Raw genomic sequence first — 22,033 nt, 5'->3', positions numbered from 1 at the left:
TCAATGCATTTCCCCCCACTTCATGAATTGGGGTTCATCAGGAGAATGGAGTGGGCACAGTGAGCCTAGGAGGTATATCAGATGGCCAATGAAAGTGACATCCGAGTACAGTCTGATTTCCTCGGACTGTAAGAATGGATAAGGTGTGCATGTACAAGAAAAACTGATGACACGCGAACCAAGTTCTGATGAAAGTTTGATCCAAAAAATGTGTCCGTGTTTCTCACGGACGTCTGAATAAAGCATTAGGAAAATAAACTTAAAGCCCCAGAGAAAGAATGCTTTTGTCTACAAGACTTAGAGGTGGTTCACCCCTTTTCATTAATGGCCACATCAATATTATGTTGAGAAGCTAGGTTTCTCTCAAATTCCTTGTGTTGCCAATAGTGCCTCTGAGCTGCGATATTACGGTCCGCTCACCCCCTTCGCATGACCTCTGGGCTCTGTGACCTCTTATGTCCAATGATGTCATAATCAACTTCCTGTTGACCTGACATCACCGCGGCCAGCCCCAGTCTCCGTGAGTCACTGGGCTGTGGGCGGCATTTCACCACTCATCACAGCCCAGCATCACTCCTGCTTGTGGCTCTCTGCCGAGAAAGAGAGAACAAGGAGATGCTGGGCTGTGACACTGGGCTGTGACGAGTGGTGAAACACCGCCCACAGCCCAGTTACTCAGGAAGACTGCGGCCTACCTCAGTTGACAAGACATCACTGGACATCAGAGGTCACGAAGCCTGGGGGTCACGCGAAGGGGGTGAGCGGACCGCAATAGTGGCGCTCACAGTCACTATGGGCAATACAAGGAATTTGAGAGAAACCTTGTTTCTCAACATAATATCGATGTGGCCAATAATGAATATGGGTAAACTACCCCTTTAAAAGTAACCTGTCAGGTCCCTTATGCCTTTCAATCCAGCAGCATTTACATGTGTATGCCAAAAATTCCCTGCCTAACCAGCCCTTTATAATGCTATTCACTAAAATCAATGTTTCAAAAAAGCATTTATAAAGTGTGCTGTTCCTATGCTAATTAGGCCTTTGACTACTTGAAAAGGCATTGTTTCCTAGGACTAATTGGCCCTCTTTCCATGTTATCACACCCCTACCAGCGTCATTGAAGCTCCAGGAAGTCTTATACATGATTGTGCACAGCTCATTTCGGCAGCATCAGTGCACCTCCAAATCCAGGTGTATGCATCTCGGCTTCAGGGAGGCGCACTGCAGAGGCGCACTGCACATGATCGGAAGTGCAGAAGCTGTTTTTTCTGATCATGCGCAGTGCGCCTCTCTGAAGCTGGTAAGTGTACACATACAGTTAGGTCCAGAAATATTTGGACAGTGACACAATTTTCGCGAGTTGGGCTCTGCATGCCACCACATTGGATTTGAAATGAAACCTCTACAACAGAATTCAAGTGCAGATTGTAACGTTTAATTTGAAGGTTTGATCAAAAATATCTGATAGAAATTGTAGGAATTGTACACATTTCTTTACAAACACTCCACATTTTAGGAGGTCAAAAGTAATTGGACAAATAAACTAAACCCAAACAAAATATTTTTATGTTCAATATTTTGTTGCGAATCCTTTGGAGGCAATCACTGCCTTAAGTCTGGAACCCATGGACATCACCAAACGCTGGGTTTCCTCCTTCTTAATGCTTTGCCAGGCCTTTACAGCCGCAGCCTTCAGGTCTTGCTTGTTTGTGGGTCTTTCCGTCTTAAATCTGGATTTGAGCAAGTGAAATGCATGCTCAATTGGGTTAAGATCTGGTGATTGACTTGGCCATTGCAGAATGTTCCACTTTTTTGCACTCATGAACTCCTGGGTAGCTTTGGCTGTATGCTTGGGGTCATTGTCCATCTGTACTATGAAGCGCCGTCTGATCAACTTTGCGGCATTTGGCTGAATCTGGCTGAAAGTATATCCCGGTACACTTCAGAATTCATCCGGCTACTCTTGTCTGCTGTTATGTCATCAATAAACACAAGTGACCCAGTGCCATTGAAACCCATGCATGCCCATGCCATCACGTTGCCTCCACCATGTTTTACAGAGGATGTGGTGTGCCTTGGATCATGTGCCGTTCCCTTTCTTCTCCAAACTTTTTTCTTCCCATCATTCTGGTACAGGTTGATCTTTGTCTCATCTGTCCATAGAATACTTTTCCAGAACTGAGCTGGCTTCTTGAGGTGTTTTTCAGCAAATTTAACTCTGGCCTGTCTGTTTTTGGAATTGATGAATGGTTTGCATCTAGATGTGAACCCTTTGTATTTACTTTCATGGAGTCTTCTCTTTACTGTTGACTTAGAGACAGATACACCTACTTCACTGAGAGTGTTCTGGACTTCAGTTGATGTTGTGAACGGGTTCTTCTTCACCAAAGAAAGTATGCGGCGATCATCCACCACTGTTGTCATCCGTGGACGCCAAGGCCTTTTTGAGTTCCCAAGCTCACCAGTCAATTCCTTTTTTCTCAGAATGTACCCGGCTGTTGATTTTGCTACTCCAAGCATGTCTGCTATCTCTCTGATGGATTTTTTCTTTTTTTTTCAGCCTCAGGATGTTCTGCTTCACCTCAATTGAGAGTTCCTTAGACCGCATGTTGTCTGGTCACAGCAACAGCTTCCAAATGCAAAACCACACACCTGTAATCAACCCCAGACCTTTTAACTACTTCATTGATTACAGGTTAACGAGGGAGACGCCTTCAGAGTTAATTGCAGCCCTTAGAGTCCCTTGTCCAATTACTTTTGGTCCCATTAAAAAGAGGAGGCTATGCATTACAGAGCTATGATTCCTAAACCCTTTCTCCGATTTGGATGTGAAAACTCTCATATTGCAGCTGGGAGTGTGCACTTTCAGCCCATATTATATATATAATTGTATTTCTGAACATGTTTTTGTAAACAGCTAAAATAACAAAACTTGTGTCACTGTCCAAATATTTCTGGACCTAACTGTAGCTTCAAAGGACCACTGCTCATGATCGGAAATGCAGAAACTGTTCTAATCATACGCACCGTGTCTCTCTGAAAGCAGGGCGCATGCACCCAGGCTTGGAGGCGCACTGATGCTACCAAAATGAGCTGTGTGCATGCGGAATTTTGTGATGATGCTGACAGAGGTGTGATAACATGGAAAGAGGGTCGACTAGTCTGGGAAAACAACGCTCCTTCAACCCATCAAAGGCCTTATTAACATAGGAACAGCACACTTTATAATTTTTTTTTTTTTTTTAAAATTTGATTTTTGTAAATGGCATTATTCAGGGGTGGTTACGGAGGGAATTTTGGCATATACATGTGAATGTTGCTAGGTAGGAGGACATAGGGGACCTGACAGCGTCCCTTTAACTAAGATCTCGTTCAGAACATCATAAATCACATATGAGTTCTACCGGTGTTTTTCATGGATATTGGATTCATTATAATCTATTGTGCTGGTCACATATATGTTTTTTTCTGCGCACCGTGTGTGTGCAAAAATAATCAGAGACGTGTTCGTTTTTTATGTGAGCCACGGATCAAAGTTAGCCACACAAGTCTATGCGTGTGCTCGCCATTCTTAAAATTGGAATGGGTGGTAGAAGCTTTGTAGAGTATTTTAGATTTTTTTTCCTAGTAGAAAATCATAATTTACAGTACTGATGGTTTAAACGGAAACACTGACCAAATACTGATGAAAATCTGATCTGAAATACTGATGAAAATTGGACCATTTTTTTGTGTATTAGAAAAATCACTGACATCTGAATGAAAAAGTACACAGATGGCAGTTATAATCAGCACTTATTCTGTAACAAGATATTCCGTATACGCACCACCCCCCGTTGGTGATCTCATATAGTAAATGAATTTTCATTAAAGAGATCTGTCCGGTGATGATTAAATGAGAGTAAATAATTGAAATAGAGGACACAACAGGAGGGGCCATATGACCTCTAACGGCCAGCTATATAATTTAATCCGACACTGCATCCCATAAATTAATCTTCAGATAATGGCACAATGAAGGAACAAATGATTATTTCATACACTTTTGTCTTTATTCCCGGCAGAGATTTATGATAAGTGTATATTTGCTGGCTGACTTTACTAAGATATACCCTTTGAAAATAATTATTTTTTTTTCCTCTAGGACTGTCTTGTTCAGCCTGACCTCGGTGGTTGTTCTTGTCATTACCACTGACTGGATAAGCTGGGACAAGCTGAATCGTGGATTTTTGCCCAGTGATGAGGTCTCAAGAGCTTTTTTGGCTTCATTTATCTTGGTGTTTGACCTTCTTATTGTTATGCAGGTATGTTGTACGTTTTTATGGTTTTGTGAAATAACCATAGATTTTGACTGTATCCACAAGCAAAGCACATAATACTCTTCAGCAGATAGTATTAAGTCTTCCATTTAAAATGTAACCCTTAATAAGGAGCCATACATGTATCGCTCAGAGCAAAGTTTGTGTATATTCAATTACAGGGTTTTTCTAAGAAAAAATGAAAAATAATTTGTTTTTAAAAATCACTGTTTCTTTTTTTATAATTGTGTTGTGAATTAATGAAATGCCCTACTACTTAATCCTCCAAACTATGTAATGAATACTGTATTTTTTGGATTATAAGACGCAGTTTTCCTCCAAAACATTTGGGAGGATAATAAGGGGTGCATCTTATAATGTGAATATAGCTTACCAGGAAGTATAGAATGGGCGCTCTGCTGGCTGTGGGGGCTGTGCTGGCTGCGGGTGCTGTGCTGACTTTGGGCGCTGTGCTGGCTGCAAGGGCTGTGCTGGCTGCAAGGGCTGTGCTGGCTGTGTGGAGTAGGGCGATGCTGCAGCAGTGTAATGGTTGTCCCAGAGACTCTGTCAGTGCTGCGGGCTTCAAATAATGGTGCCCGGAGTCAGCACATGCACAGATGGAGCTCTCGGCTCAAGATCTCATCTGCACACGTGCCACCACCGGCCCATTGATTTCCCATCAGCGGACTTAAGGAAAATGGCGCCTGGAGGTGGCGCGTGCGCAGATAAGATCTCGGTTTGTCATTGAGCTGATAGCTCAATCTGTGCACGCGTCTCCAGGTGCCAATTTTTTAAAGCCCGCACCGCCAACAGAGCGTCTGGGACACCCGATGCACCGCCTCCACCACTCCCCTTGTCTCTAGTGTCTCTGTATTGTTAGTGTTTTGCTCCTGGTGGTGAAAATCTTTTTTTTTCGTGCATACTACAAATTACAACATATTCTCACATTCCATAATACTGTAGCTCATTTTGATGCACATAATAGTGCACATTTGGGAAAATAAGGTAAAATACGGTCTAACTCAATACAGCTACACCTGACCTGCCCGATGCTTGTACAGACTAGAGAGCCCAGCTGTGCCGTCCCTAAGGACCCCTGTGCAGACTAAAACAAACCTTGCTTTCTGATCAGCCATTGAGTGTATCACAAAACTCCTTAAGAATCCAGGGAAAGGTGCAGCGTAAAAAGCATGTTAAACTGAATAGGTAACAATCTGCCAGAGAATAGTGTGTCGCCCAGGGTTATGGGGTACTCGGTCTTGGGCGGTGTATAACTGGGAAATGTCACTTTGGTGGCCGTTGCCCGGTCCTGTGCCCTGGGTGCTTTTTAAAAGGGGGGAATATTTACAGGAGGTTTGAATAATGTTCACACGTGACGCCACTTGCGGGTTGCAGCTATGTGGATGAAGCCGCCGCTGCACAATTTTCACTACTGGGGCTGGTGTTAATGGCAGCCTTGATGTTAGACCCTCCGCAAGCAGGGCCAGGGTCCAGAGGATAGGCAATGCAGGTGGGAGATGAAAGAAAATAGGCCACAACGGGAGTTTCAGTGAAACTGTTTGTTTCTTTTTACTCACTGCAAGCTGGTAACTGGTCACCCGAGGCCGGCTGGTCTTAACCACAGGTCCCCTTAGTCCCAGTGCCAGGTTAAGTGAACTGGTGGCTTCTTCCCTTGCACCTGTCTTTTGGTTGGAGAATCCCCGTGGCGTGGTCTTCTTCAGCAGTCTGTATGACTGTAGCATGAACCCTATGGGGTTGCAGTCTCTGGTCCTGTCCCCGGTTCTCCCTTTGCTACTGAGTCCTGAACTTCAAGGTCAGTGAGGTCCTTGATGGTCCCCTCACTGTGCAGATTTTATCAGGTCTGCCTTGAGCTTTTGCCTGACCTAGGATTCTGTACCCCATTAGTACGTAGTTCCAGGAGTACTCCACTGGCAGCTAACCACCTGGGCCCCCAGGTCACTGTTCACTCCAGTCAGTCTGTTTGCTCACTTGCACAGTCTCCTTTCAACTACTGTCTCTCACACTGTCTGACTGTCCACTGTCTGCGCCTGCCACCTGGTTGTCTAGTGGACTGGAGTGGCTCCACCTCTAGGCAGCCATCCATTGGTCCAACCCTAGCCTTGTACCATTCTATGGGGGAATGTTGGGGAAAAACAGGGATTATCTGGTGTGTTTGTGTGTTACCGGCACTGGTCTTCTGGGTCCCTAGGGGGTAGGCCCTGCATCTTGGTTGGGATGCAGTACAATGTAGCTCCCTGATGGCTTCAGGGGTGCTACACTAGCACTTTCTGAAAGGCTGTGATTCAAAGTAGGGTCCACTTCAGAATATAAGCAGCTGGAAAGAAAATCCAGTGGAGGCTTTAAATAGTTACACCCACTAAGTGATAGGGTATGGAAAACACCTGCTGGCAGAAAAGGAATCAGCACATACAAATATAATCAGAAATTGAACAGTGACCAAACCTGACTGTGGCTCAGTAGAGAGGAAAACAGATCACACCAGGGAGGATTGCTAGATCAAATCCCTAGGCATGACACAGTGAAAGGTCACTGGTTCGAATTGAGGAGCAGCCATAAAAACAATTTTCCAATTTTCCAAGAAAAGAGAAACATCATCATCCAGCTCATCAATAGCAGTCTCTTGGGTCACAAAAATTGCCAAATTGCATTATATGAGTTCCATGACAGTTGGAAGAATACAAAATGATGTCCGTCCATCCATTCAAAAGGAAAGAGGTGTAAGTCAAGGCAAAAGATCGGAGTCAACAAGGTTGCTCATCACAAGGTCTATCAGTTCTGGTGCGATAATCATGGCAGTGGAGGTGGCTTGTATGCTTCATAATAGTTAGATCACAGACATTCATGCAAGCACACACATTACACAAGTCTGGAATGGTGGCCTGAAAAAAAGATGACGAAGCCTCAACTTCAATATTTTCATAAGACATGCTAGCTCAAGTTTCCAACAAAGTATGAAAAGCGGACTTTAGAAGAGTGGAAGCGGGTGATTTGGGGCATTGGGATGAAAGTCAATAGACTACTCTTTGATTGGTGCAAATGGGTCTGAAAGAAACAATGAAAAAGGGGTTAACTGATTGAGAAATTGAAGGCACTGTCAAGTATTGATCTAGGGAGCCTGATGATATGGGGTTGTTTCACAGCTAAAGGCGTTTGATACTTGACCAGGATCGATTGTGAGCTTAATGTGAGTATCGTACACTTGAGTACTATGGGTATGAAAAAGACGACAACTTGGAGCATACGTCAAGATTGGCAAGGAAATGGTTCAATGACAATGAAGAGGTGCTGGTTGGCCCCCACTATCCACAGATCTCAACCCAATCAAATACTTATGGCTAGAGTTGAAGAAAAAACTGTATACATATCCAAGTGAGTAGACCACTATGTACCAACATTGGGAGCCTATAGAAGAGATCTGGCATCAGATTTCTGTCAAGACATGCTTAAATTATGAGAGCATGCCCAGAAGCATTCAGGCAGTGTTGAAAGCCAAAAGTGGATTTACAAAATATTAACAAAATAATACAAATTTAAATTTTAAGGAACAAAACCATAACAATGCAGTGACATGACAATAATTGTCGGCATAACTAATCATATGCTAAATAGTTGCACGTCAAATTTATGTATGAGATAGCCAAAATAATTGTCTAGAAAATGAAGGTCATCTTACTTTTGAAGCTGTAGTGGATGGTGAGATATGCTGCCTCAAAAACAAAAGTTTAAAACATTCTTACCTTTTTGCTCATTAAGGTATACAGTATGATGGCCCCCACAGCTCCCTTTATACATTATCATGCCTTCTCATTTCTTCTATTCTTAATATGATGGTTCTCTCAACTCCACTATATACAATATGAGGGTCCCCATAGGTCACCTGTATACATTATTAAGACCCAAAAGCTCGTTATTAGTGATGGGTGAGCCTGAACTGTAAAGTTCGGGGTCTGTACCGAACACATAGTATTCGTGCACACGATCCCAAACACAAGCTTTCCTAAGAAGCACGTGTTATAGTTCGGGTCCAGTTCAGGTCCAAGGGCTATAAAAAAAGCACATTATTAAAAAACATTATGAGTATACTTATAGGTCCTGCGACATGTCCTGCAGACCCGGTCAGCCGCTGTCTCCCGGCCGCTTCTGCTTCCAGGTCCAATCATTAACTTCCGGGGGTATTCACTGCATTGCTGTTACTCGGCAGTCTTCAGCTGTTTTTTGCCGTCTTCGCGGGGACATCGGGGTTCACCCGAGTCCATCTGTGCAAGAAGACAAACACAGGTCTGCTCACACAGACTTAGCTGAGAGCTATCGGAGACTTCACCTGAGTGCATAGCTGAAGCCGGTCAGCTGTGCCCCCGGGTAACCACCACTGACTACAGGACCTTCTATGATGTCATAGCCATGTGACCAGTCTGTAATCCATGAGGTAATACAACATTCACACCAGACTGATCACATGGCTATGACGTCATGGAAGGTCCTGTAGTCAGTGGTGGTTACCCGGCGGCACAGCAATGATCGGACCCGGATGCAGAAGCAGCCAGTAGACAGAGTATGGAGGATGCATTACCGGACCTGTAAGTATAATGACAATGTTTATTATTAACTATATTCTTTATTCCCCCCCACCCCCGCCCCATCACATAACTGTAAAGTCCAAGGTTGGGGTTTGGACGCAAGTTCATGTTATCTCCGTCCCCGAATACGAACTTCACAAAATGTTCGGGCGAGGCTCCCGATCCTGAACATCAGGGGGTTCACCCCTCACTATTCATTATACACAGTCTAATGGACCCTCAGCTCCCTATATTGAGAATGAGGCCTCCACAGCTCCCCTATATACTGTATGATGTTACTCGTGGTTGTCTAGGTAGTGTATGATGGCCCCCACAGATCCATATACCCAGTATTATGTCCCTTACAGCTCCTTATACATAGTATGATGATCCCCTAGACACATTTTGAGGCCCCAAAGAGTCTTATGTACAGTATGAGGACTTCACAACCCGCTATATATAACATGACAGCCCAGCAGCTTCCTATACCCAGTATAGGAACCCCACAGCTGTGTATCTATGGTATGGCGCCCCTATAGCTCTCTATACACAGAATGATTGCCCCACAGCTCCCCTATATACAATATTGCCCCTCCCTCCACAGCTCCCCTATATACAGCATAATGTTCTACAGTTCCCCTATATACAGTCTGGAGCCACCTTACCTGACCTAATTAACAGTATGGGGCAGCCACAAGTAATGAGTGATAAAATAAATGTCTAATAAAAAGAACAACTCACCTATCTGCATTCCCCCAGGGCACTGCTCCAGTCTCTGCTGCGTGTGGTCTGTAGCTTGGCATGGCAGACACGATCCATTAACATCATCTCAAATGTTGCATTCACATTCAGAGGCTCAAGCTGAATCTCAGAGGAGGGAGCCATTTCTTCTCTCCTCCACCACTGTTGTCAACAGTATTAGATGCAGATGCCATTAAAGTCCTAACTCTGTCAGATAGGGGTTTCTGATGCTGTTTGGTTCTGGGTTCCCTTAAAACTCAAGTGCCTCATAGTGACTACAAGGTCTGCTGATATAGACGCCCCTGAAGGAGAAGCCAGGACCCACTGGGGGAGGGGAGAATCGAAATTTTCTTAAGTATGTTTAAGCTCATGATTATTATTGATATATCATCTCTTATGGGAAGCATAATAGTTACTCACTATTATAGAGTGAGACTGGGGTCACTTGCAGATAAATTGTTGTCGACCCAGGATTTTGTTTTGGGGGGGAAATGGCTACAGCTCCTTTGATAGATTATAAGAAGATATGGGTCAAACTGCAAAAAGAGATGTTATCCTTCTGCTAATATGTTTCCTTAAAGTTTGTAAAGACTGTTCTCTTGAAGGTAATGTTTTACATGATTTTGATTGAAGGGAATATGTCAAAATTTTTCGATGTAACCTGAGGAAAGCATGTTGTAGGGGTTAAAACACAGAGTTCAGTGATGTGTCTCTTATCACAGTGTGTGCTGTTGTTTACTATAAAGTTTTATAACTAGTTGATTATCACTGCCAGGTCTGGAGCTAGTCCAACCACGCCCCCTCTTGTGATAAGCAGCTCACTTTTAATAGACTATGTAAATAAAGAGCTTGGTGTCGGCAGGATTAACTTTTTCAACTCTGTTTTAATATACAGCTAAAATCTGTGATTTTGTCACAACTGTTGCACTCAGTAAACTAAGTGATACATCGTTGGAATCAGAATTTATTTTTGCTACATTATGTTGCTCTCAGATGAGGTAGCAAAAACCTGGTGATAGATTTCCTTTAAATGAACGGAGTACATTTTTATTGTAGTAAAAAATAAAGATTCTTTACATTTAGCTCATAAATAAATGAAATGTAGAGAAAGCACATCTGGCTGCCACCAGAGCTTATAATTGCTGATCAGAGTGGGTGACAGGTGTCAGACCATGTTGAGCATCCTAGGCAGACAGTTATAGTAGTAGACCACATCCGTAAATTAATTTGTGATGCCCTGGACTAGCCAGATAGTCACAGATAGACCCCCGCACAACACCTGTCCCCCAATAATGTAACACCAGCCAAACCATAAAACCTAGTCACCTCCCTCAGAGCTTGATGGACACACCAGGGGGCGGAGCCAGGTGGTTGGCACGCCCACCGAGGAGTTCAGAGGGTCTGAGGCAGGAAACAAACAGTTCAGATGAGTTTGAGTGGTGAGCAGTAGAGGAGGTCAGGCCTGTAGGACAGGCCTGTGACAGTCTGACAGGTGTCGGGGTCGGAGCCCTGGTACCTTGGCTAGGAGGCAGATGGTGGCCTAGCCTGCAGGAGCCGGGAAGACGGATTGGTGGAACTGTGGTGGACCGGGACAGGGTAATGGCCCGGGGAACCGACTCGGAAACCGGAGCACACACGGGGGTAATCAGACCCTGAAACAAGGTCCAGAATCCACTGGACTGAGTTAATTGACTGATTGCGGTCTGGACTTTAGGTCCTTTCCCACCCAAGTCCCGACTGAAGACAACAGCCCACCGAGGGGGATAGAAAGCCACCGCACAGGCAGAGAGATCCCACGGGCGAATGTCTGCGGGCAAACGGGCTCTCCCGACATACATATAGCCGTGGAGTGGACTCCCGTCGCTGAAGCACAGGCAGTCTACACATACACTACACGGTGCAAGGGAAAGGCAAAGACCACCGAACCGGGAGGGGGACCAGACGCAGCTGGCTGCGGGCACCGACCGCCATCAACTTTGTTTACCAGAGACTTGTGTGTCAATAACAGTGAGTACAACAGTGCCATCCGGCCGCGCACCACCCTGCACCGCCCAGCAGCTCTCCCCAAAGGGTCCCGGGGCCATCATCCCTGCGCACAGAGGGGTTAACATCTTGCTGTATAACCATCTCCCCCGGGTGTCCTGCAACTGCAGCGGTGGTGTGTACCTTCACCACATCCCGTGGGTGGCGTCACGAACTTAAACATGGCTCCGGCCGTACACCTACCTACCACCCCCCTAAGTAGCGCCAGCACCCTTTCAGAGCGAAGTGACCCCGGGTCCGGAGGCGCTCGAGCCACCCACTAACTAGCCCGGATCCGATCGGCTCGGCTGCAGCCGAGCGCGGGGCGGTACAAATTCCTTGAGGGTTCTAGTTTGGGGTTTTTTTAGCTGTTTTAGCACCTCAGCAGCTCTACAAATGCGACATTACATCTGCAATCTATTCCAGCCAAAAGTGTACTCCAAAACTCAAATAGCACATCTTCTCTTCTTAGCCCTGCCGTGTGTCAAAACAAAAGTTTGTGACCACTTGTGAAGTATTTTCATGTGTGAGAGAAATTGCATAACAAATTGTGAGGTCCATTTTTCCTGTTACCTTTGTGAAAAGGAAGACTTTGTGACTAATACAATATGTTTATGCCTCAAGAGCTCTGGAAATAAAAAATGGTGTCGTTAACCTATTCTGGACGAAATTGCGCTCCAAGAGTGAAATAGTGCTCCTACCCTTCAGACCTCTATCAGCTCTATTATGGCCAAACAGAAGGGTTTTTTTTTACTATATATTGCATATCCCTGTGTTTGAGAAAAATTTGTGTAAATATTGTAGCCTCCATATTCTATACCACTTATGAAAAGAAAAACCTTTAGGGGTAAAACAACATTTTAATGGAAAAAAAACATTTTTTTTTCACAGACCAATCTAAGAAAACTTTTGAAGCATCAGTGGATTTAAAATGCTCGCCTTACTACTGGATTATTTCTTTTATTTATTAATTGGTCACTAACAGGGACCTAATAATAATGTATAGGATACCACCCAATAACATTGAGTAACAGCGAAATAATAGTGGTACTAAACCAAATTGTTAAAAAGTTATAATTTATTTATTCATAACAACAATATAAAATAAGTTAAAATTAGCAAGAAGTCCATGTGGGTTAGCTATACCACAATAATTTCAATATAATAGTATATAAACACACAAGCCAATAAAATTTTACAATAAGTAATCACAGTAAGATAGGAGGATATCAGGAGATATTAACTAATCTTCCATGAACTATTCAATAAGTCCAAAATTATATTATTATCAATATCCTCCAATTCAATAATAAGTTGTAAACTGTACTAACCCGTAAGATGTAGTGGTAGAAGCCTCCCAGGTCATCCCAACGCACGTTTCACCTCTTCATCAGGGAACGTACTTTTGGGGGTAAAACAACATTTTAGTGGAAAAAAATATTTTTTTTTTCGCAGACCAATCTAAAAAAACTATTGAAACATCAGTGGATTTAAAATGCTCGCCTTACTACTGGATTATTTCTTTGAAGGGTTTGGTTATTTAAGATGAATCACTTATTAGTGGTTTCTGCTGACTTCACACCTCAAGACCTCTGCAATTGCGGCAAGATGTAAACCATTCATTTCATCCAAAAATGCACTCCAAAAATTAAAGAATGATCCTTTTCATCTCAGCTGTGTCATGTAGCCAAACAGTAGTTTTTGGCGACATGTGGAATTTTGCTGCATTTGGGAGAAATGTGAAAATTTGACCTCACCTGGCCAAATCAGATCTCCTGCTTTTCACTGATGAAGGGTAAACACCCCAAACATGTGTCTGCAAAAAACTAAATACGACCATAAAAAATAAGTTTTGTCTGTGTGTTTTTGCTGATAAAACTTTAATTCTTCTGGCATCTTATCAAAGTAAAAGGATGTTTGAAAAATGATGATAATGTAAAGTAGACATAATGTTATACAAAATGTTATTTATTAATTTTTGGGTTGTTTGGCTATGATCATAAAATGATAAAAAAGTATATTTTTTCAAAATATTGGTCATATGTCAGATATTTCCAGAATTAATCATTTATTGTTTCATAAATAAATGCAAAACTGATTGAACTACATTTACCACTAATCTAAACTACAATTTCTCATAAAAAAAAAAAGAATTACTAGGATATGTAAAAATATTCCAAAGTTATTACCACATAAAGTGACACAAAGCCCAAAATTGACTGCAAGGGGTTAAAGCCGGATTGAGTAAAATACAAACATGTGAACAAACCATACAAAATGTTCCAGTAGCCGCCTACACCCAAAGCAGTCATCAAATAGACAATATAGCTGGAATGAAGAACATTTAGAACCAGTCACCCACTCGACATACTGTAGCATGTACAATGCCACCATCCTGACTTATGGAAATAATTATATTTTGTTTATATTTCATGAATGTATTTTGTTGCTAAAAGTTACTTAAAGTGCAAATGGCAAATTAATTTATAGTGCAAAATTATCCCTAATTTTTTTAAATTTTATTTGATGTAATTAGAGGAATTTTTGCACAGTTATTAGCTCCTGAATGGGCACACATATAATAAATACAACGTCTGGTGATCTCAATATTCATTAGGGCCAGGACATTGCACACAGTTAAGTTTAATGAACCTGTCCTTTCATGGATAATTATAGGAACTTTCCTCCTTTCTGTAGAATACTGAAAGAATACTGAAATGCGGGTAAGATCATTCTAATGTTCCTATGTAAGGAATGAGACTCTACATTTGTATTGGGAAAGAAAAAGCTTAATCTAATATAGAAAACTGAGTGTGTATATATGTATGTATATATGTATATGTGTGTGTATGTCTGCTAAAGGAATCCGCACCGTCGCATTTACAATCATGACATTTTGCACAGGCACCTAAGGGAATTCTGAATGTAACCTTTTTAAATCAGATCATTGTTATTAACATTTTAGTTTAACAAGAGAAAAACTATGCATACATGCAAGTATGCAAACCAATCCTCCTCCCATCCCCCCACCCACCCCCAAACAAAGTCCCTTATTCGACTTAGCATACAATATATTCATCTGTTCAATTACATTCAAAAACGTTGTTCGGCATAGATCAGCAATCAATCAGCCACTAATAAAGTAACTGACTGAAACACCTGCGACCCGACCTGATACTTTGACCCATTCCCAGGCAACCAAGCTAAATCCGATTCGCTATCAGGGCTCTAGCCCAAGTCAACATCACTGGAGCCAAATTTTGAGTGTCAAGCCACAGGGCCCACAGATCCTCAAATTTATTACCCGCCCTTCTCCTGATAGACAGACATATTTCTCGAGCCTGAGGGTATGATTTACCTTTTCAACTAGCTCTTGAGTATCAGGGACCTTACTATTTTTCCAGTACAATGCTATGACCTTCCGTGCCTGATATAGTATACGTGCGATAGCAATCTTATGGCTCTCCTGGATAGGGAGTTCCGCACTGTATCCAAGAACACATGTAAGAGTCCGCGATCGATACGACAATCATACACAGAGTCAATAAGGTCAAGCACTCCCATCCAGTATCTTCTCAAACGTGGACAGTTCCTCATAAAATGAATCAAATCAGCGTCTGGTACTCCACATTTCCAGCAGCTCGAGTCAAGGCTAGTGCCTATTTTGAATAAAAGTGCCGGAGTCCTTTATATCCTATGTACTAAAAATAGTTGTGACAACCGCTGTGATTCACTTACAGACAATAGTGGGATATTTTGCAGTACCTCTTCCCACGCCTCTTCAGAAATAGTCCCTAGGTCTCTCTGCCACTTATCCCTAAGACAGCAGGTCACCACCTTGAATTTGGCATCTTGGAAATAAATGTATTACCAGGAGATTGCACCCTTAAGGCTGCTTTACACGGTACGACCGATTTCACAATCGATCGTGCCCGCCCCCGTCCTTTTTGCGTCATGGGCAAATCGCTGCCCGTGTCGCACAAAGTTAGTAACCCCCGTCACACATACTTACCTCTCGTGCGACCTCGCTGTGGGTGGCGAACGTCCACTTCCTGGAGTGGGAGGGACGTTCGGCGTCACAGCGACGTCACACGGCCGCCGGCCAATAGAAGTGGAGGGGCGGAGATGAGCAGGACGTAAACATCCCGCCCACCTCCTTCCTTCCACATAGAGCCGGCGGCGGCCGCGGGAGGCAGGTGAGCTGCTCATCGTTCCCGTGGTGTCACACGGAGCGGCGTGTGCTACCACGGAAACGATGGTCAACTAAATTAAACGATATTATGGAAGCTAGCGAGCAGTACCCGACTCACGATTTGTGAGCGATACTGCGTCGCTAGGAGGTGTCACACAGGCCGGCATCGCCAGCGATGCCGGATGTGCGTCACAAAAACCGTGACCCCGACGATCTATCGCACGATAGATTGTCTGGTGTAAAGCAGCCTTTAGTGTCACCAGCTGCTACCGAGATATCCAATAGTGGCGTCCAGTCCACTGGTGACAAACTCAAAGATACTGACTGTACCTCACAAGCATGCCGAACTTGAAGATATTGGAAGAACCTGTTATTCAGGATATTAAATTCCCTCCTAAGCATTTCAAACGTCTTAACCCGCCCCTCTTCAAACAGTTGCTGCACCTTCTTGATCCCCTTCCACTGCCATAACTCAAACCCACATAGTTTGTGAAGTTCAGGGAGATTTGGGTTTCCCCATATAAGTGAGTATTTGGTGACTACTCCAACCTTCAGTACGTCTTTTACTTTTTCCCAGGTTCTCCCCATCTCCCTTAAGGTATAATACTTGGGGGTAGATATTCTCAGAAAGCCCCCTGAATCTAATTCCACAAGCAAGTCCCTCTTCCCCAGAGCATGACGCAGCATTGCCACTATTGACAGTGAAGTTCTCGCACCTTCTTCCTCCCAATTCTTGAGGTGCTGCAGTTGCGCTGCCAAATAATAAAGAAACGGGCCTGGAACCGCCAACCCCCCCTTCATCTTAGGCTTTTGCAGTGTTTGCAATTTTATCTGCGCAGTTCCCCTTTTCCAAATTAATTCTCTGAAAATACTATTAATTTTATGAAAGATACGTTGGGGTAGCCAGACTGGTGCATTATGCAGTAGGTACAGCGCCTGTGGTATCAGAATCATTTTTACTAAGTTAGCCCTGCCAATTACCGATAGAGGAAGCTTACACCAGGCTTTGGTTTTCTGCGGAAACCTACTCAAAAGAGGAATAATGTTTAGTTTCTCAAAGTGTCACCTTCTCACTAATCCAAACGCTCAAGAACTTAAATGAGGGAGTGAGCTTCAGCTGCCCTGCCAGACTCTCAGGGGCAGGAGGGACGGCCCTAATGTCATCACAGATGATTTATTCTAATTAATTGTTAAGCCTGACAGTGTGCTAAAACGGTCAACAATGCCCATGGCTTCCTTTAGGGAGTTCGGCCAATCATTTAGGAACAGGAGCATATCATCCGCATAGAGTGCGACTTTCTCCATTAAATTACCACGGCAAAAGCGTTTCACACCTCTTGATGCTCTCAGGCCAACAGTGAGTGGCTCGATAGCAATGGCAAACAGCAATGGGGATAACGGGCATCCCTACCTAGTCCCCCGGCCAATGCAAACCCCTCTGATAGCAGCCCATTGACCTTTACCCTGGTGCTGGGAGCTGCATACAGCAATTTTATCCCAGAGATGAATTTTTCGCCAAAGGCCATATAAGCCAGTACCATCCATAAAAAGTTCCACTGGACACTATCAAATGCTTTGGCGGCATGTAGAGAGCCCACCACTTTAAACTGATCCCCTCCCGCGGGTAGTTGCAGATTCAGATAGAGCCGTCGGATGTTAATGGCCGTAGATTTATTTAGCATAAAACAAGTTTGGTCGGGGTGTTTAAGGGAAGTTATTACCCGTGCTAGCCGGTTAGCCAAGAGCTTTGCAAGAATTTTAACGTTCACGGGGAGGAGGGATATCGGACGATAGGATTCCGGCAGACCGGGGTCTTTATCCTGTTTAGGAATTACCACAATGATGGCTTCATTCATGGAGGGTGGTTGCCTCCCATTCTCCAGTGCCTCATTAAATATTTCCAGCAACTGGGGTAACAGTACAGAACTATAGGACTTAAAGACCTCATCCGGCAAGCCATCCATGCCTGGGGACTTATTGTTAGACATTGATGACAGAGCATGTTCTAATTCCTCTAGACTAAACGGGGCGTCTAATGCCCACGCATTATCATGTGAGAGGGCTGGTATGTTTTCTTGCATCAGGAAAGCCTGTTTGTCCTCCACCACAGGGGACACTTTAGAACTATAGAGCTCCCCAAAGAATTCCTGAAACACCATCAGCACCTCCCTGTCAGATTGTGTCAGCGATCCGTCCCTCTTCTTCATTTCTTAATTTCTGCAATGAAGGATGCTCCCTGCTGGGCCCGCGACACAACTGCCAACAAATGACCCGCCCTTTCCCCTTCTTCAAAATAGTTTTGCTTTTTAAAGAATAACTTGCTGTTGTCAACATGTAATGGGCTAGCTGTTTCTGTGTGTGTTCCATCGTGACCTTATTACCGTCCGACGGAGGAGCAACGTAAATTGACTCAGCCTCTTGGGCCTCTCTCCTCAATGTGTTCCCAAACTATTTGGATGAATTTGTAATCCCATTTACCTCTTTAATAAGGGTTCCTCTGAGAAACGCCTTCATTGTGTCCCATACCATAGCCCTCGAGGACGACCCCTGGTTATGACAGAATTCCTCAAGTAGATTAGGGATCTTACTACTCTTAGAGAATATGGTAAGCCAGAACGGATTAAATCTCCAGGGGATAGGGACCACACCCCTCCCTCACCCCCAACCTTATCACTAACCGAAGTGGAGCATGATCTGAAATGCTACGGGGCAAATACTCCGCTATGCTGACTGTCCTTGCCATGTGCACATTGCCCAGGGCCAGATCAATTCTTGAGAGCGAGCCAAAGGAGGTAGAAAGACATGAGTAGACCTTCACCTCTGGGTTCCGAACGTTCCATAGATCCATCATCTCAACTTCCAATAAGAGTCTCCCATATGGCATCAATCCCCCACCCTCCCCTCGTCTGTCTCATCCTGTCCAGTTCCATATCGATTATGTTGTTAAAATCTCTGAGGATCACGTGAGGCAATAGAGACGCCTGTGCCGCAAACTGAAGAATGTCTTGAAGAACTTGTCCCGAATACGGGGGGGGGGGCAATGTAGACCACCACTTTGATGTATGTCACCCCCGCTAACTGTGTTAGGAGGCAAATATACCTTCCATCTACATCTATTTTGACAGACTGATATACAAAGGGCACTTTGCGATGCACCAACAGACTGACTCCTCTGGAGTACTTCGAATAAGTGTCATGAAAACTGTGACCAATCCACCCTGCTTTCAACAATGAGTCTCTTGGAGACACACTATTGAAGATGTGAAAGTTTTTGCATAGTCTAACACCGCCCTGCGCTTCACCCGGTCATTTAGCCCTCTCAAGTTCCAAGTTAGCTTTGTCACCTGTTCAGCCATCATGTTACATCAGACCAGATGAATACAAGTAAGATTTTCCCTCAGACCCTATCATAACATCTGGACCACTGATCTAGCCTTATGCTTTGTAGTTGGATATAGTACCCTTCCCCCCTCCCCCTCCCCCCTAACAACCCAACAACCATAACCATCAACTAATTGACAGTAGGGTCTACCAAAATACTCCTCACCAGTAGGAGTCCAGACCAAAAACTACTATCAAAACACAACTGTTCCTACCCCGTGGAGAACGTGTGCTACTCAAAGGTCACTTCTCAACCAAGGCAAGCTCCTCTTGCAGCTGTACATAAGGCTACATTTTCATCACAGTATTGTGCCCCCCCCACCCCAGCCGCCACATTAAATCATAATACTTTTATATCACAATACCATAAATATAATATAATTATAATACAGGTCTAGTTGAAGGGACTCGAATGTGATAACGGTCCACGGGCTAGCGCCAGCAAACCACAGTACACCACTGCATGAGTATCTTTTCAAGGAGAAAGGGAAATGTATCATCATCTTATCAAATATCTTTGAACAACGTGGATAACAGTCGTACGACTGGCATGTGAGTTAGTCCTAATACAGACAGAGTCACTGATTATTTTGCTGACTTTTTTGCCTACACTGAGATTTATGTGCAGATTTTTCCTTTAGATTTGCATTAGATACAGAAAGTCCACAGATAAAAAATGGAAATGCATTTTTAGTGCATTTCCTCTGCAAAAACACATTAAAAATGCATGTGATCCGGATATGACTGTATCAATAAATTTTTGTCAAAGCCAAATACCAAGCAAGAAGCTTTATTTAAAACCTGACATACCAACAAGAGACAAAAAAAAGTGTAAAAATAAATGAAAAAATGCAAGTACTGTATTTTTCGGGAGTCGCAAGAGGCCAGGGAAATGCTGAAGTGCTGTGCAGGGGCTGCGGTGGCTGTGCGGTTTCTGCAGCCGCTGTGCAGGGTCTCTTTTGGCTGCTGCTGGGGCGGCTGTGCGGTGTCTGCAGCGGCTGTGTGGGGTCTCCGGCGGCTGCAGCGACTGTGTCGTGTCTGCACGGGGTCTCCGGCTGCTGTGCAGGGTCTCCGGCTGCTGTGCGGGGTCTCTGGTGGCTGGACTGGTGCTGCGGGTTGGGCGGTGAGGACTTCAAATAATGTCGCCCCAAGTCTGCATGTGCGCAGATGGAGCTCTCGGCTCTAACTCTCATCTGCGCAGGCGCCGCCTTCGGCACATTGATCTCCCTCCAGCAGACTTCAGGAAAATGGTGCCCAGAAGTGGCTTTCACAGATGAGATCTCAGCTTGCCATTGAGCCTAGAGCGCAATCTGCGCTGACTCCGGGCACCATTTCTTTGATGTCCTCAGCAGCTGCCTGAGTACTACAGCCCAAGCTTCTACCGCAGCCCCAGCTTCCGCCGCAACCCCGACCTCCGCCGCAGCCCCAGCCTCTGCCGCTGCACCAGCACGGCCTAGAGTTTCTGGGACACCCACCGCCCCGCCTCCTGTGACTCCTCCACCACCGCTACTGCCCCCTCCGGTAAGACACCACTGGATTGCAAGACGGACCCCTTTTTTTCCACCTTTTTTTGCTCTGAATTTGGGGTGCGTCTTATTATCTAGTGAATCATATAAAACAAAAAATATGGTAACTAATTTAAATAATAGAGACAGAAATGCTGCCAGACTCCTGCAGCATCAAAAACTCACCAAATACCTCATCATGGGAATGGGAAACATGAGGAAATCCAGCAGCTTGATCCAAGAATTTTTAAAAATTATATTTTTATTGAAGTATAATTAAAAAGTTCATAAAGTCACATGGAGTGCTAAATCAGACAGAGGACGCGTTTCGAACGTCTAGTTGTTATTCAGTCTCTAACAATACTGAGGACTAAGGCAGTTTAAAAACATGACTCCGATAAGACATTGGCTCAGAAAGGAAGGGGGAGGAGAACAGCTCATGTGTGATAAATTAGAATTCAGAACAAAAGTCACACCAATGTGTACATGGTTTACAAAAGAAACAAAGAGTAGCTGAAAAGATACTAGAAGGATAGAACACAGAAAAACATGTAAATGCATGTTATATATACTAACTTGGAACTTATGTCATAAGTACACATAACTAAGTTCACAAGAAAGGTAAAATTCCAAATAAATGTGCACACAATAAATTCTGGAATATAAAATTCAATCTCCTGTTTCCAGAAAACAATTTTACTTTTTTACTGCGATAACACATACATGTTCCAGCCAAGGTCCGTGCATATATGGCGGTGTCCAATGATCGCAATAACGCATCAAAATTACAAAGTAACACATAAATAAATTTCATTTTGTATTTTGAGATAATTCCTTGATGATAAATTAATGTGTTTTTTGTTTTTATCATTAGCACCTTTGAACAGTTTACATGCTTTTGATTAAAACGCATATGCGTTACCACATTTGAGAAATTAAAATGCTCTCAGGAAATAGTGGACTGAAGGAGGCTGTTGTCCAGAACTGAACGTCCCCACATATGTGCACCAATTTTGATGCGTCATTGCGATCATTGGACACCGCCATATATGCACGGACCTTGGCTGGAACATGTATGTATTATCGCAGTAAAAAAGTAAAATTGTTTTCTGGAAACAGGAGATTGAATTTTATATTCCAGAATTTATTGTGTGCACATTTATTTGGAATTTTACCTTTCTTGTGAACTTAGTTATGTGTACTTATGACATAAGTTCCAAGTTAGTATATATAACATGCATTTACATGTTTTTCTTTGTTCTATCCTTCTAGTATCTTTTCAGCTACTCTTTGTTCCTTTGTAAACCATGTACGCAT

The 22,033-nt window shown here is 43.7% G+C and overlaps 1 protein-coding gene across 2 annotated transcripts in view; it reads left to right on the top strand.

The window, feature by feature from the left end:
• Positions 1–22,033, top strand: part of TMEM117 (transmembrane protein 117) — a 478,554-nt gene that overhangs the window by 428,112 nt on the left and 28,409 nt on the right. For both annotated transcript variants that reach the window (XM_075344967.1, XM_075344968.1), the window contains exon 6: positions 4,145–4,304. In XM_075344967.1, coding sequence (XP_075201082.1) covers positions 4,145–4,304 — 160 coding nt within the window. The remainder of the gene's footprint in view (positions 1–4,144; positions 4,305–22,033) is intronic.

Source organism: Anomaloglossus baeobatrachus, chromosome 4 (assembly GCF_048569485.1).
Source record: "Anomaloglossus baeobatrachus isolate aAnoBae1 chromosome 4, aAnoBae1.hap1, whole genome shotgun sequence".
NCBI lineage: Eukaryota > Metazoa > Chordata > Amphibia > Anura > Aromobatidae > Anomaloglossus > Anomaloglossus baeobatrachus.
This window is presented reverse-complemented; position numbering and strand designations above follow the sequence as displayed.